The sequence below is a fragment of the Ambystoma mexicanum genome, chromosome 6q, assembly GCF_040938575.1.
Source record: "Ambystoma mexicanum isolate Mex_15411 chromosome 6q, UKY_AmexF1_1, whole genome shotgun sequence".
Lineage (NCBI taxonomy): Eukaryota > Metazoa > Chordata > Amphibia > Caudata > Ambystomatidae > Ambystoma > Ambystoma mexicanum.
Genome location: NC_090937.1, coordinates 358,954,255 through 358,971,742, shown reverse-complemented (window position 1 = coordinate 358,971,742; position 17,488 = coordinate 358,954,255). Strand labels below are relative to the sequence as shown.

Here is a 17,488-nt window from a genome sequence, read left to right as displayed (position 1 = left end):
CAGTTTAAGCATTGGTTCGCATACCTATTAAACGAATATTTATTTCAGCAACAAATCAGAGAATCACAGAGGGCCTGATTCACTCCGCGTTTTTCAAAGGAATTTCCCTGTGGAAAACGCGTTGTGATTCAGGCCCTTGTTGCTTTACCTGAAATGGTGCCAGGAAACTGAACCCAGTTAGAATTCATTGTTGGTCTATAGCTTAATTTACAGAGCGTTTTTCAATGGGACTTGCTGGTTTAAAACGCTTTTGTAAATCAGGCCCCTTGTATATAAGTAAACATGAGGCTCTATGTCGAGACCTCACGTTGCACCCTATACTATCAGTCCCTGGTCCATGCCAGGGTGCGGTATTCACACTTTACTTGGTAGTACACGGTGCTATGGTTATGTTCTGTTGTATTTCTGTGTTATCTTCCCCCAGTGTTGCCAACATGCTCAGGAAAATATTGCGCATGGTCGTCGCTGTAAATTGCACTTGTGGACATGTTGCAAAAGTAAAGTTGTTTTTTAACGTGTGGTTGCCGTGTGCACAGATCCACTACACATTAATAATAACTAAAAAAGGCATAACAGGTCTCAAACCAAACTCGCCTGACAAGTGAACCACGCCCCCATGGAGAATGTAACGACACCATTTACAAGATGCGTGTGTGCAATTATTTCTGTGCTACTTTGCTCCATTGCTAGTTCAATGGAGCAAAGTCGCACAGAAATAATGCAATTTAACGCGGCAATATTGATTAGCAGCGCCGGGTGCACTACGCACAACCCTGCCCATCTTGTCCCGTTTGTGTTCTTCTATCTAATAGAAAAACAAGCATCGGTCAAAGGAAAAATGCGAGTGTGGCACACCGCTGGCAAGGACCCAGTTCAAATAACGTCATCCAAAGCACCCAGGAAAACCATTATTGTCCGTTATATATCCCCAAAACAACTACTTTTTTATTTGAAACCATTCCAACTGTACATATAATAATTGAACTGTATACAAAATAAATTCCACTTTCACAAAACAACGGTAGTGTGGTTTTATTTAACATAAGGCTACTAGCGGTGGGCGTTCTGCTATGAGAGTGGGGCAGACGTGATCGGAATTATTTCATGATTGTTCTGTTGCTGTCAGTTTTGAAAAACCAGAAACAACTTTCTGAATTAACCAGGTTAAGAAATCAGGAAATCAGTCTGTTTTTCCGACTGCGCAAGTGCACTATTCTTCGAGGCTCGCGCTGTGCAGCGCGTGCAGAGGGCGTGCCCGCAGGCCTGCGCATAGTCCGAGAAAGAGGACTGGGGAGGAAACTAGTGCTTGTCTTGACTGAGCCTGGAATACAGTGCACTTCCGACCACGGAGGGCTCCCTAACGGTCCCAGACAGGGAGTAGTCCAGTGCAGGGCGGAAGGGGAAGGTTGGGATGAGCCCCGATGTCAAGTAGGGGGACATGAAGCCCGTGAGGCCCCTGCCTGTGCTAGAGTAGGCCAGTCTCAAGGGGCTGATTCCCAGCCGTGGGTGGAATCCATACAGGTTCGTGTCACTCCCCAGGGGGGTGCAGTGGCTCTGCAGAGGAGAGAAGGCAGACTTAGTGCTGAAGGGCCCAAGGCCCAGACCAGCAAAGCTAAAAGTTGAGGTCCTCTGTGCAGCGCTGTACCCAGAGGGGGGCACAGTGTCCTTGGCTTCCCGTTCGTGGTCTCTGCCATTCAGGACCTGCTCAATAGCCTGCACCACGTCACCCTTGCAGAGGTGCAGGATATCTTCCAAGTGGCTCTGCCGGTGGTGTGGGAAGACCTTGACGAGGATCTCAAGTGGGTCTCTCTGCTTGGAAGGCATGGCTGTGGGGGCAGTGCGGGCTGTGTGGCCCTCCTTGGGCCACTCGCCCTCATTGCCCGACTCCAGGTCTGATGAGGAAAGGGAGGTCGGGCTGTCGGCCCCCTCGGAACGTCGCTCTGGGCTGGGCATCCTTTGGGCGACATCATCCTTATCAGCGTTGTCCACGTCACTGGCTCTCTCTTTCTCACTGGCACTGGAAGGCCCGTGCAAGGCCAGGTGGGACGGCACTGCAGGCCCCGCTATCCCCCGGTAGTAAGACTGCTGTCTGTGTGTCTTCTCTTCTGGAAAGCAAAATAAAGGAACATGTCAGTTATCACAAAATGATATGATTAGTTACATTAAAAGACATGTCAAAGGGAAAGACCTGCACTGTACTATCATATCACCCCTGAGTGTCAACTGTTGAGATTATCGCACACCCCAACTAGAAGTGTCTGCTACATCACTGAAGGCCAGAAAATGCACACCCACTGTCCCCCAGCTCCAACAATCTAGGCCTAGCTGTTTATCAAAGGCTTTTACTTAATAATCATGGCACAAGCGGAAATTGTTGGCATGTAATTAACAGTCTCATTCTGTGAGCGACCATAAAACATGATTTAGTCAAAATATGTGCCAATCGGAAATGTGCAGGCAAGGGGGTGTGCAAAATAACAGGCCTGGTCCTGTTGCGAGCAAATTCTGTTTTTTCGGGGTTTTTTTCTGGTGTTGATCCTTGACTCTAAATTACCCCGCATACGCCAACACACAGGCTCCAATCACCTAAAGCAGTTTTGACATCATCTCTCCACTTGCAATAGCGCTACTCTCGTGTGAGTTCCTACGGATCCTCGCATTTAGCGCCCAATGTGGCGGTTAGGGACCGATTCCATTTGAAAGTCTGCATAGCCCAGCTTCCGATTGTTCCTTCATTCCCGGGCGAATTCCCGCCCAAAAGGGCTGACGGGAAACTGCAATGTGTGCAAGCTGATTACAGGACTGGTAATTATTAAAACAACACCTGTGTTAAAAAGAAATAGCTTGCCGCCTTCACGCAGATTGTACTGGTGGTCGTGTCATACTTACTGCTTAACAGCGTGCAGGCTCACAGACACCCGCTCATTAGCACGAGGATGAAACACACCGTGGTCACGACATATCACATATGGCAAAGTGCAATTTTAATAACTCTAATGATCACAGATATGCCCGTTTATTGTGCGTCTGACTGCATCATGCTCCCCGGGAGAGTGTTTCTAGCACCCCAGATTTGTTTTCGATCAACAGCAAGCAAGAAGGCAAGTGACAGGAACAGTTGAAGGTGGTGAGTGAAGAAAAAACCAAGGAGGCAAACTAATGAAGTGGGTAGGAAAGAAAAATAATAAAACGGATTCATTTTCCAAGAGCAAGTGAGAGAAATAACAAAAAGAATGAACTTTTTTTTGGGAAAGAGAAACATTAGGTAATAGCTGAACGTGGTGTATCGCAGGCTAATCCAGCATGTTCTCTGCATTCTCTTTCTCAGTCTCTGTCACACTGTCTGTCTCTCTCTCTCTCTCATTGTGGGCGACAGTTGCTTTGTCAGGTGCATGCTAACTAGATCCACCCCAGCTGTTGCTGACAGTAGTACAATCAGAGAAAAAGCCTGCATATCTTAAAGGAGAAGGAGTGGAGGGAGTGCTGTGTTGTTTTATGGATAAAAGCAGAATGAGAGCAGCCGTGATAGTGGAATCCCCGAGTTGATAGCCGCCCTGGTATTTGGAAACATACACATGTCAACAAATGTTTCCCACATGCATGTCCCGGTCGGCCTTGTGGTACATTTTCGTACGGGGGAATGTAAGGGGGACATGGAGAGGCTATGGGGGGTTGGGGAAGCGCGGCTGGAGTTCTGACGGAACTTGTAAGGGAGTGGGGACGGACCAGGCGTAAATACCTACAGCTGTGTTTACTATTTGTTTAAACTATTAATGTTTGTGCAATCAGTAGCCAGCACACACAATTAAACTTAACCGTGGTGCTCACAGAAGAAACAGATCATTGTTTTTTATCCGAGTTTGACACTTTCCAAGGAGGTAGGATAGTTTGCATAATAAAGTGGCACGTATTCTTGGCAAAATAAGCTGTTTAGAAAAAGGAAATAATTTAAACTGTACTAACAGTGTAAACTGGCTATTTTAAAAATCTTACTATTGTTTTTAATGATCACTTCACATATTTATTAGAGTCGTAATAAGAGAATTAATTACACTTGTTTTAATGACTAATAGTATTTTAAAAACCTAGAATAGGCATATGATTTATTTTTGGATGCAAAGTTTTCATTGCAAGATGGACAGTGTGGTATGCTAGTGTTACTCTGTTTCAAAATACCCGTATGGAAAAGGGCAAGTGAACAAATACCACCAATGAGGGTTCTCGGTTGCTTTTTATAATATTAAAGAGCATTTTGGGAACATAAGAACGAACAGAGATTGTTAAATTTGACAAACATGTATGTGATAAAAGGGTTATATGTTTGAACCCCTAACTACATAATGACATGCTAGCATTACATTATTTGTAAATGTGAACCATAAACAATCTTTAAGCCAGCCTCGGGCTTTAAATGTGAGGATAAAAACGTAGATCTGTTACTCCATTGTGGGACAGAGGCTCAAATGTGCCAGAATTTTAGAAGAGGAGAAGCTGGACTATGCACTCGCCAAGTCCACAAAGCACAGACACCTGGGCCTGATTCATGGAATTTTTTGCATGGTTCAAAGTGACTTTGCACTGCTGAAAAGTGACTTTGCACTGCTGACACAAACCCTGATTCATGGAACTGAGCAAAGTGTATTTTTGCACTACAAAGTCCGTGCAAAGTCATGCTGTACTGCAAAAATAAGTATGCACTGGCTGCACTGACTTTGCACTGCAAAATTACACTTTGCACAGTTCCATGAATCAGGGTTTGTGTCGGCAGTGCAAAATCACTTTTTAGCAGTGCAAAGTCATTTTGAACCGTGCAAAACATTCCATTAATCAGGCCCTACGTATATATGATGGTTCGCACAAAACATAAGTTTCAAGTAGTAACTTGTTGGAAAATACAAGAAGATTTCAAGTTTGATATTATTTTTTCAGCTGCGTTTCTACTAATGTGGTATGCTATGAGGTGAATTAAATGTTTTCCTTATTCCTGACGATGATTTCCTATCAAAAAGTCATTTTGCCGCAACCAAGCAATATCCAACAGTTGAACTAAAAAACAAGAGTGTATCTAATTGGAAACAGCATGGACTCATTTTGGAGTCCTGTCGTTATTCGGCGGGGACCTGCAGGCTTGCACTTGGCGTGCATAGGTCCCTGCTGCCGAATTTTTGTCATTTGCATGGCAGAGGGCAAAAAGCAGTGTACATGTGTGCGCGCCACCTTTTGCCCTGCACTTTTGCACTCCGCTTTGCAAATGAAGTAAACGCTGACAGCGTGTGCAATGGCGCATAAAGCTGTCAGACTCCATAGGGATTCCCAGCTTTTGCGCTGAGATGAAAATGCATGCCGGCATAAATGCTGGGAGTATTTGTATGGCAGAGTTTAAGGGAGCAGCAGAAACAAGTTGTGCTCTGCCTCTCCTCTCCGCAATACAAATTCAAGAAAATGGGGGGTAGAATAAGCAAAATGTGTAAAAACCTTGCGTAAATGCTTTTACACCCTATTCAGAATGAGCCCTTGTCTCATTTGATTTGAAGCAAATGGTTTGGGGCTGTCAACTGCACATAGATGAGGGGTGACTTGAAAACGCGGAAAATCAAATGGCATTCTGCAGAATCCTGGTGCTATTAATCGCCCTCTGCCTTTAACCTCTGTTAAACAAAGTGTACCGCAAGGGATAAAATATATTAATTAGCGGCCTATCAAACCCAAACAATGGGAATAATATGCTGCTCTGCTCAATCTAACAATGTTATCTCCTGTGATTAAAAATAAAATGTCAAGGAATATAAACTGCACACCAGGAAGTACATTATACTAATTGCTGTTGTGTAAATGCACATACAATGAGGCTGAGTGTGGCCAAATTGGCGGTAAAACGTGTTTGTGCGTCTCCTTGCCATCCCTCACGATCCTGTATCTGATGTAATTTGCAGTCACCTTTGCTTGAGATTCTCTCCCTTTTTCTTGATTGTTGCCAAATTCCCAGGGCAAGGTCAACAAGTGTTGATTCACAGGCACCTCTCAGAGCAACGGCATTGAGAGGAGGCCCGGAGGTGCTGGGCATTGCCGTATTTCGTGTGGGGGCAATGGGCACATGAACCAGCTTAAGGAAAACAGCTAAGTAAACAATGTGCGGGTGAGGCACAGCTAAACAACCTGCCCCGAGGGACATGAATCCTACTGGATGGGGAAACGAGAGCCATGCCGCACCCATACCCCAAAATGAACTGGACACCATGGCAGCTCTTCTGGTGCAAAGAGAAATCAGGGGCAAGGCTCCCAAGCGAGGGGGGAGGAAGAAAGAAAGAAAGAAAGAAAGAAAGAAAGAAAGAAAGAAAGAAAGAAAGAAAGAAAGAAAGAAAGAAAGAAAGAAAGAAAGAAAGAAAGAAAGAAAGTGCCGATCACTGTCCTTTGGATGATGAAACCAACCTGGATTAGCCTTATTTTTTTACTGTATTTATTCCCCTAGGCTGCGCTTGTAAATTGATTATTGTATTATATTTCCTGTATTATGTGCCCAATTCATGGAATTTTCAGTGCAGTAAATAGGGACTGTGAGTGCCAAACCGGGAATCGACTGCGTGGGACTTTTTCGTACTCTGCAGGGACTTCACGCAGGCCGGGCACATCTCTGTGAGCGGCTGAGCGCTTTGCGCAAGACACTTCGTAGGGAGTGGGCATGGCCTGCGCAGAAACTGGAGCAGGGGGCGGAACTCACAAAATGGGGAAGAACAAGGGAAAATGTGGGCATTCCAAGGGACTGCCCGCGCAAGGCGATCGCACGCCCACAAGAGCGCAGGTAAAGTCCTATTCATGGATCTGACCGAGCAACCTCATGTCGGGGAAATGACCACACAAAGCTCTTGATGTAACCGTCACCCGAAAGGCAGGAGTACAGACAATTGCGCATAGGAATCACCGTACAGAGGTAAGACTACATGTTAAATTCAGGGGTGCATGCACGCAGTCTGGGTTTACGATAGAAGTTAGGTGGGCATGTAAGCAGTGAAGCAGGGTGCAGGGACGGTTTACGGGGTTTGCACGCATATTTACTGGGAAATGTTAACCTTCACGATAGAAGTTACGCATGTTGATGGGGCGCTGGGAATAGTTACGGGGGAACCCCGCGCAGTGTACCCGAGGTGCAGACGTGGTTGCCGGGAACCCCACGCACTTTTACAAGGGTGCATGTGCTTGTGCCGGAGGAGCATGCAAAGCTAGCTGTATCTGGCTCTTTTTGATTTACATGGGGGCGTTATGGCATGTATAACTCCGACACGCAGGCTCGCGCAGTGGCCTTTTTAGCATGTGGCCTTTGCAGGATCTCTGCGCACTGTTCCATAATCGGGCTCTATATTGGGCATGAAAGTTGTATTATGGGGTGTCCAATAATGCAATTACCACCGACCTGTAATTTCCATTACATATAAGATAATGGGCCCGATTCATGGAATTTTTAGCACGTTGCAGTCACTTTGCACTGCCAACACACACCCTGATTCATGAAACTGTGCAAAGTGTATTTTTGCATTGCAAAGCGACGTTGCACCGTGCTAAAAATTCCATGAATCAGGCCCAATGGCTCCGATTTTGAAGTCGTTTTCCAGTGGGATTGCACTTTTGTAAATCAGGCCCTATCCTGCCTGTTCACGGGACTAATGGATTCTTGCTAAGCTGTCATGTTCCACTTATTGGTAGCCGTTTGTTTCAAAATCTTAGTACTGTTTTCATTTTTGCCACTATGCTCGTAGAATGTCAATGTGAGATCAACACAAAAGGGCAGTGGCGAATATAGCAAGAAAGCAGGGGTGAAAAGTTGAAACGGTGAACCGAATTGTCTCTTGTCCTTTTTCTTTAGTGTGAAGAGCCATCATTCCAGTATCGCGGGGTGATCGCAAGGAGCGGTCTGTGTTTACTGCGCAGTGCAATCGGACATATTCCCCCCGCTGCTTCCACAGATCCGTGCTTAATGCTTCCACTACTGGTGTGAACTAAAGGGGCCGACAATAGGCTTTATGTGCAGGACTAAGAGGAAACGTGTTGCCAAAGCTGCCGTATACATGCATAAGATATATAATTGTTGGCATACATCAACACAGGTGCAGATCATCTCAAGGTCTAGGCCTTTCGCTATCGATCACTACGGTCAGGAATTCATATACGGCCTTCGTTTTTAGCAGTAAATTTACCCAGAACCCATTGCAAATATGCGTTGCTATTTTGAAGAGTTGAGTCCACTTATAAATATGAATATAATTTGAAGGGTATGATTTGCAAACCGCTTTGCAACGTCCAAGCGCCTGAGGTCCCTGGATTTGTGGCAGCGGCAGAGAAACTTTTTAAACAGACGTAGTCGGATTCTAGATTGGAAATGTCCCGGTGGGGCCCCTCACATGGAAAGGAGAACGTGTCCCTCCGTGGCACTGTCGCAGGCTGCGCCCTCGGCAATCACCTGACACGCCGCACATGTGGCACCCCCAGTACCGCCTCTACGTACCTTTCTCTTCGCGGCAGCCTGCGGGGGTCATCTGGAAGGCTGCAGTCGCCGAGGTGGCGTTCCCTCGGCCTGCTTCGTCGGCCTGGCAGCCCGGGGGGTCCCCCCCTGCGTAGAGAAAGTGGTGCAGGCCGCGCGCCTCGCTCTCCTCCTGCGCCTGCTGCCGCCGCAGGGCCACCTGCGCGGCCATGACGCGCTGCCGCTCGGCGATCAGCGTGCATTTGGCGCACGCGCAGTCGCGCCAGCGGCAGAACCGCTTGTGGCCCTTCAGAGCTGACACCACGCCGTGGTTGCGGCACCGCGCGCACTTCGGCGTGCGCGGGCACCCGGGCGAACCCGGGGCCGGGGCTCCGGAGGAGGCAGCGGCTGCAGCAGCCGCCGCAGCCCGCAGGAACAGACTCGGGGGTCGGAGGAAGGATGCGGGCATAGGCACTCCGGGGGGCAAGCCATGATGCGGCGGCGGTAGCAGCAGTGGGCGGCCGTGGTGGGGCTCCATGGCTGCGTCTTCCAATAGATGTGCGGTCTGCTAGGGTGATGGACGTGGTCTGAGGGTGCACGGGAGTGAGCCTGGCATGCCAGGACCGCTAGGCTCCGCCTAGCTACGCCCAGGATGTTTGAAGCTCCACCTCTTTTGCACCTCCTACCGTACGCAGCCGGCACTTTTGCTGCTCTCCGGACTAGCACACACCTTGCGCTTAAGGCTCGCTGTCATAGACCCCAATGGAAGTCCGGCCTTGTTCTCTCATTAACCTTTCAAAATATGCAGCAGTGACTTGCATTCAATTCGAAGTCTCCTCAGCTAGGGGCGCAGTTATGCAGTGCCTGCCTGGCTGCATTGCAAATTATGACAGCCACCACAACCATTCTGTGCAAACATTAAGGGCCCGATTCTTGGAATTTTGACACCGTTCAAAGTGACTTTTCAGCGGTGGAAAGTCAATTTGAACCGTGCACATATTCCACGAATCCGGCCCCAAATGGATTGCTACCATTTCAGGACAAGGGTCATATTTACGGACCCATTCTAGACAAAGGTTGCAAGCTAAAATGTATTTAAACAATAAAAATGAGCAACTCTGCCTCTCACCGGTGTATGTTAAAAGATCAAAATGTTTTAGAATTGTTAAAGAGGACAATGTATGATTCAAGCAGTCAAGAAAGAACTCCTGTGGGAACTGCAGAATTTAACTGAATGGGTGTAAATATCGCCCAAGAATGAGTGTGATCCGCAGAGAGAAGTGAGGGGGCCGCAAACAACACCTGAAAACTTCAGGGTACCAATGTTTCTCAGGCAATTGTTTAAATAGGTTGCATAGGTCATTTTACAGTGCAATGTATAAAGAGAAACGGTAATACAGTTTACAATTTGCTCCATAGAGCAACATAGAATATGTGTTATGCCAATAACAATACACAAAGAGCGTTTCACAATATTTTCATGAAGCTGCCCCACAATATATGCCTTGCCAATCTAAATCACAATTTCATGATGCTGTGCCTCCAATAGACCCTGGCTTCACCACTGCATGTCACTTGTGATGGGCCTATAGTATATGTCAGCATTGCCACTGTCGATTGCACTCCCCAGACTGCTTCCCCGAGATTCGACGCAGAAAAGACAGCATCACGTCCGACACAGTGTGCGTCGTGCTTCGACACTAATGTAGTGGGGGCCATTGCAGCTGAGTCCGGGGATGGGCTCTGAAGGAGACACGCCAGGGCATGAGTAAATACACTTGACACCTTCTCTTTGGATGCCACACTGGCCACAATTTTGTTTTTAATATCACACATCATAACCAAAAAATGCGACTTCAAAAAACACCCTGCAATAACCTTCCTAACACTGATAGGTGGTTCAGGTGAAAAATGACCCCCGCCCCCTGCATGGTGCATGGTGACGAGGCCCTCTCCCCTCCCCACCATGCCCTTCTCTGTGTGGGGGGGGGCGATACCAGGAGCCAGACCCTTCATTACCCAAATTTCCCCCTGACCTCACCCCCACACACTCTCCCACCAGTAGCTGTTCAACCATTCAGTAGGGCCATGTACTGTGCCCTCCCCTTTGCATTATTCCAGCTCTGGAGTCCCCGGAAGGGGATTTTAATGTCCACATGCTCCTCCCCCACCTGCCTATGACCCCTCCTCCGCTCCCTTCCCCCACCCCCAAACTCCGAAATTCAGGTTGGGTGCGATGGAAAAGCACAACTGTGCTGACAGTCGAATTTGCACGGGCCCGAATCGCAGGAACACAGCGATGCTAAATCGCCAGGGTAAGACAGAAAACCGTGCTCCTTGCACTTTTGCCGACCCTTTTTATGGGGCATTTCACGCAACTGGGCTCCCCCGCTGGGCACGATCCCTCAATTCCGGCCTTGCCACCCCCTACTGGGAAACCAGTTCCTCCTGGCATCCTCCAGCCATTGCCGACTACTAATCCTCCCATGCACTCAGGCCACCCCCCTGGCCCGCCCAACCGGGAAACCCGGCAGGGGGCGAGTCCGTTGCCTTTTGATAGCAAGGTGAGAGGGGCTTAGGTAGAGGGGAAGGGGGGGCTGTAGGTCACACAAAGGGAGTAGGGTGTAGGGGACTGCCTAAAATGGACAAGAGGGAAAGTGAAAGTGTGACCTTATGGGGGCGTTCAGCAGGGTGGGATTGGCCCCTCGGCCTTTCGGCCTGTAGCCGGGCCGCAATCGTCCCTGGGGGGTGGGGGGCGGTTTCTGGCCATGACTGGGCCGGTTTGGAAAAACAAATAATTGAAATATTTTTTTTTTCCAATGTTTTTTCTTTTTCCAAAAAGCCTTTCATCCTTCTTAGGTCGATAAATGAGTACCAACACAGGTTGTGTGATATTGTATGCACATTTAAGTGCTATACAATAACATATCATTTGGCCTTGGACGTCTGCTTGGATTCACAGTAATTTAGTGTACTTACGAACAATGCTATTTGATGCCACTTCCTGTTTTGTCAAGGGGTGAAAGGTCATGTTTCATCACTTCCCGGGATATCACTTTGGGGTGGGGGTCAAATGGCATCACTTCCGGTGATGTCATCAGAGGTCAAGGGTTGTGAGGCGAGGGGTGGGGAACTTTTTTGAAGCGAGGGGTGGGCCACTTTTTTTTGGGTGACCAGGCCTATTTCTTGTCCCAGCCTGACCCTGGTGTTCAGTCTTCTGCAATGTCGCCCTTTCAATTGTGGATTTTAGACCTAGAATCACTTTTATGATGTGCCCACAATGTATGTCAGGATCCCCACTCTACATCACTTTAATGATTTTGTGTCCCCAATATATGCCAGCATTGCTATATTGGACTTTTGTTATATTTGCCACTGCACATCACTTTCATGAAGTGGGACCAATATGTGCTAAAATTGCCATTGTATATCATTTTCATGATGTTGCACCCACAATATATTCCAGCCTTATTTTGTCAACCACTGATGTACAACTCACTCTCATTCAAACGTTTGCACATACATGAATTGCATTCCAATGAAACAAACACACCTGCAAACCCTAAAAGAACATCCCTTTACCTGCATAGTCAGCTTCTTTGGGCTTCTCTCTATGGATGGTAGCAGGTAACAGGAAAGGATTTTGGCATTCGGCGCCACCAGAAGTTGTTGATTTTAACCCCTGGGGCATGCAAAACTGACATAGGTACTCCAGGGCAAACATGCAGACTTTTGCATATTTATGTATTGCGTGGCAGTCCCCCACCAGAAGGAGCATGTGTTACTATCCCTGGCCAATGGCATTCCACCAACCACAAGCACTGTTTGTTCCCAATGCGCCACCTCCCGCTGTTAGCCGTCCCACCTCGAAACACAGATTGGCTATTCAAAGTAACAGAATACGAAGTAGGACATTTTGATGTTTGGGCGCTGACCGTTTCGGCCTGTCAACTTGGGCCCAGGTACCCATTTGGCATGCCCTGATGGCTGCAACCAACAGACCGCAGGGAAATACCAGTTCATATGTTCTCTGAAATATATTGTCTTCCCGAACATTAAATGTAGTGGTTAGGATGACAGTATATTTAAGGAATGCACGGCATCCTCAGTAAATGAAAACTCCATTCATGTTAGTTGAACACTCCATTCACACATAGGTTGCTGTATCGCGCATGTCATAACTTGCGCAACACAGCAACCTATGTGTGAGTGGAGTTTTCAGAGCAGGTCTATTAGCTGAATGTGGCGTGTGTTACTTAAATATACTGCCATCCTAACCACTGCATTTAGTGTCCGGGATGACAATACATTTAAATGGACATATGGTGCTGATAGGTTCCTCCTTCCTGTTGAACATGTCCAACAAGGTGTGCTAAAATGATGGTAATTGTATTCCTCAGAAAGCAGGCGCAAGATAAAAACTGTAGATACTGTAATACCTCGGAGACCGAAACAGTGCGACATCTACTCCTTCACTGTCCGGGTACAGACAAATTCAGAACAACTTACCTGCGACCACATAGACTAAAACATCTTACCACAAGTGAAGAAGAGTGGTGGAACAGGTTAATGAGTGGCGAATCCACCAGCCTGACCGTGGCAACAGCCAAGTTTCTTGAAAGCCTAGCGCTGGAAGACAAATCATTTGGGAACAAACAGAAAACCGTTGATTTTAAAGAAGAAAACACAGATGGAAGAGAATTTTAACGGCACAAAACAGAAATATACCACATTCTCCTTCAAATCTAGCCAAGAGAATGATTTTGTAAAAATTCTAATACAATTAAACACAAAAAAAAATGATAACTGCACCCATGGCGCAGTACCGATGGCCGGTGGCCAAACAATTGCGTCAAAATAGGGTGCACCGACAGAATAGGCAAGGCTTCAAAATTTACGATGGTTTTAGAAAGTGCAGTCCCCCTGAGGTTAATTGGGAAAACAAGGGTTTCCTGTCTCCAGTGGCTACCTCTATGCATGAAATGTTAGAGTTATAACATAGTCTGATGTGAGTGCCTCTTTATGTTCATACCTATCGGAGAGTCAGTGGCGCGACACCATGGAGCTGACTGGGCTTCAGCCCCCCCAACCGCTCCCCCTTCCCCACCCGCTCCACCGAAAATCTTCGGGTATGTTGACTCGACTAGGCAAATGTACAGAACAGGAAAGAGATGTTAAACGGCACCTGGGCTTCGCTTTTAACAAAGGCCCTGCAATGTCACTGTTAGCACCTACATTCATAGACATACCTTTTTGGCAAATGAAATTGAGATGTGGGGTTAGTACTTGTATGCCGGCAGAGAGATTGGAAGGGTAGAGGGAGGGCGGGAGACCGCTCATTCTCACAGCAGTCCTTGCGTGGGTATTTTCAGACTTGAAGGAGAGAATGAACTACTTGTAACATTGAAGCTGCACTAGAATAGTCTCATTAGAATGTGTAAAGAAGTTAGATGCCCCCACGCCAATAAGTTTGCCCCTCCCTCACTGTCTCTGAATGTTGCACCGCTCCCAACATTTGAAGGGTTAGCCGCCCTGAAATGTAGGTTTCGGTGCGCCCCTCCTGAGAGTGCATGCGGAAACCTCGCCTTGCACCCCTGCCCCACTTCCAGGCAACCTTTAGATGGCCCATTGCTCCACAGCTGCTGAGACAGCGATGGGTCGCCTTTTCAGCCGGGCATCCTCCGCGCTGCCCAGCACACAGCCCTGCAAGATGCACACACCTTCGGCATGGTGAAGCTTATTAGCAGCTATTCTCAACTTTGCCTTAGACTCAATTTGCGGGGTTTGCAGCTGTGCCGTTACATGACCAATCAACCAAGACAACCAGTGTTGTCCCTTCACCACCAAACTCCCGAAGAAACTTTTATTTTTAGCTGCGCAATGTATGACACAGGGAGGGACATCTGTGCGTGCGCGTGGCTCTTTCTGGCAGCCACGCAATGAGAGGGATGCAATGGTTTCAAAATAACGCGATCTGAATAGGATAAGGTGTGTCCGTCTTATGCCCTTTATTCAATTTATTTTTTGTACGGCAAAAACATGTTGAAAGGGGAAAAGTGGAAACGGCTCCTGAAATCTGCATCGGAAACTCCCTCTGAGTTGCCCGGATTCAAGCAAACGGTCCATTTGTAAGCGTCCCTGAGGTGCTAGCAGGACGCGTCCCGGGGGCTCGGCTAAGACTGAGGCGCTAGCGGAACGCGATGACCGGCATTGCAACCTCGCCTGCGCCACCGCCGAAGCGATCTAAACATTTGGAAATGCATTTTTATATTCGTCCCAAACATATATATTTGTTTAGGTTTCTACACATCAAAACGAAATCTCACTTTTTCGCGAGCTACAGTCTCACCGACAATTTCTAAATATAACCTCCGAGAGGCGAAACAGGGCAGACTTGGAAAGGAGACAAGGCGGGGATGCAATGTAATTGGAACATTTCTCGGAACTCCAATCGCACGCCCCGTCTTGTGATAAATATCCAAGCGTTGCAGTGCGAAATAAAAAGATGACTTCTTGCTGGAGCTGATTCGTAGTTCAGCCCCCGAAGACGAATCTACGAATGGAGGACGTGATGGGGATGGTTTCGGTGTTTAGATATTTCGGGATCAATCGACCCATCGCATCAAGTACATCTCACACTTCAACAGGTGTGTGCGTGTGCGTGAACACCCCGCGCCCTCGGGTACCGGTTGTGTTCGCGGACATCTCCCGCTACACTCTGTCCAGCAAGGGGGAATGTGATGTGTCCAGGGACTAGTTCTTACACGTGCGGGCCTGTGTTATACATCCGCGCTGATCGGTTTACCGCAAATGTCCGGCTGCGCATTTTTCATTCGCAAAAAACGGTATGGACTCAACCTGCGCGAAATTGCCCGATGCGAATCTTGTCGCATTCTTCCATAAGTGCGAGCCAAAGTGCGAACAACACTTTCACGCCTCCAAAGGGGGGGAAGGGCCCGCGCGGGAACCGGACCCAGCCATGCGGGACCCCTCATCTGCTCCCTGTAATCCAGAAGAACGCGCGCACGTCCCTCAGGCCTGCCCGCGCACACCCGCTTCAGGCCGGGTAGATTGCAGACTCCTACCCTTTGGACCAACATTGCACTGTGGTCAGATTTTTGGGCACCGGGACTAGAGGCAACATAAAAAGTCCGGCCACCACGCACGCGCCTAGAAGACACACCTCTGCGTGCTGTGTGCGCTAGTTGTACGAGGTATCTATCATATCACCCACACTTTGTGGCGATGGGTTGTTTTATATGGAATGATTTAGTATAAAATCGGTTGCAATGAAATGCCCATGTATTCATGGCATCCCAGTCAAGTCATATATTTGGAAAGTCGGGCGGGGTTGGCCACGAGGCAGAAGGCGCCATCCTCCTTTAGTTCAGCGGCGATGCGCGCCTGTGTCCCCCGAAAAGGGTCTTGCGGGGCTGCGAGCGTAATGTCTGGGTGCGGTGATATATTCTGCCTCAAGCGCCCAGAAGCAGACCTTTCAATCGCACTGTCAATCGCACATTTCAATTCATGTTCCAGGACACTGCGCCAAGCAGTGCACCTGTTCAGATCGGTGCCCCGGTTCAGTTGGGGGGAGCGGGATTCGGAAGGGCACCTTCCACTGGGTATGTTTTTCGGTGGATGAATCGGGGTATCTTCCCGGTGTACCTTCGATTAAAAACTTTAAATGCCCTGAAAACATGCCTCTGCAAAGTTGAAAGCATGCCTGCACACCATCTCGCAAAAGCACCGAAAGCATGCATCTACACCGTCAAACACATGCTTTGAAATTATGCGCGTAGTGTACAACGACATGCACACATAAGAAGGGCCTACTAATCGGTGTATCGCCCTCCTTCTGCCCGCATTGGGACTGATTTACAAAGCGTTTTTCAATGGGATGGCGCTATTGTAAATCAAGCCAATTTACCTCAGGTGCCTTTTCTATATTGTGTTCATAGTTTAGCGATAATGTACGGTGTTTAGCGTGGCCTGCGGTGTTGTTCCATTAACCTCCTAGTGCTTTTGCGTTCACTGTGTTCCCTCTCTGCCCCCAAGTCCCGGCCCTGCGCTCTGGGCCGGTCCTACTGATGATCCAGACATGCTCCGTGAAGCAGTTCCTGAGACGGAAAATACAAAATGGCGCAGAAATGGCGTAGAGTAAAATAAGTCCCAAACACGCAATCGAGCTCCAGGGAATTACATAAACAGAAAAGCACGCAAGTAATTGTTCGCTCCCCACCAGGAAGCAGCCCGACATGTAAAGCGAATATGTGTACCCGTGTTGCACACAAAAAAAGGTTTTCCATTGAAAAACGTGTTGCATATCGGAAGTTTAAAGGTTTCACATATACCGCGTTCGTCCCATTGGGAACGGGAGAAAAGTGGCCAATGTCACAGCCCGTACACCACCGCAATTCTGGCTCCATTTGCAGAGAGGTCTCATCATATGTCCTAGGTGCCAGGCACTACTGTACCCCACGACCTGCGCGTGACATTAAAGCAGCCCATCACAGCCGAATGAAACGTGCAAAGGACGTGCCACGGTCCTTAATCCGGCCCAACGCAGCAGGCTCCTGTTCTGAAAACGAATACACGCCGCAGAAGAGCGCTGCGCACCCCGAAGTGCGGCTGGATTCCGCGGACACGAATCTGCTGTCCACTGAATTGAAGCTGCGCACGTGTATGTCCTGTCCCCCACCTACCGCATTACCGGGGTTATTAGGGCTTTGGTATAAAATAAAATAAAAACGTTATATTTCGGGGTCGCAGACATTTTTCTTTACATTTACAAACGGGAAATTATAGCCGCTCATGTTCTTCCATTGTGTTCTGGCTCAAATGTTCAAAAGTATCAAACACACCATTACGCCCAAAGGCGGCGACTTTAGTCATGCTTGGGGGGTGGGGTCGGTGGGAGGGGGGCATCTGTGAAATCAAACATGCGTGCGCTCGGCTAGGAATCTAGCGGCAGCTTTTTTTTATTTATTTAGTTCAGGTGGTTTCCATTTGACACATCGGTCCCATCTGTAGTCACCC

At 48.0% G+C, this 17,488-nt stretch overlaps 1 protein-coding gene across 1 annotated transcript; it reads right to left on the bottom strand.

Moving 5' to 3' along the window:
• Positions 1 to 1,017: 1,017 nt before the first annotated feature.
• On the bottom strand, positions 1,018 to 9,096 carry DMRTA1 (DMRT like family A1). Its single transcript, XM_069630848.1, has 2 exons — positions 8,498 to 9,096; positions 1,018 to 2,105 (listed from the first exon to the last, which is right to left on the bottom strand). The coding sequence occupies exons 1-2, from the start codon at positions 8,988 to 8,990 to the stop codon at positions 1,300 to 1,302; spliced, it is 1,299 nt and encodes a 432-aa protein (XP_069486949.1). The 5' UTR covers positions 8,991 to 9,096; the 3' UTR covers positions 1,018 to 1,299.
• Between the last annotated feature and the right edge of the window lie 8,392 nt (positions 9,097 to 17,488).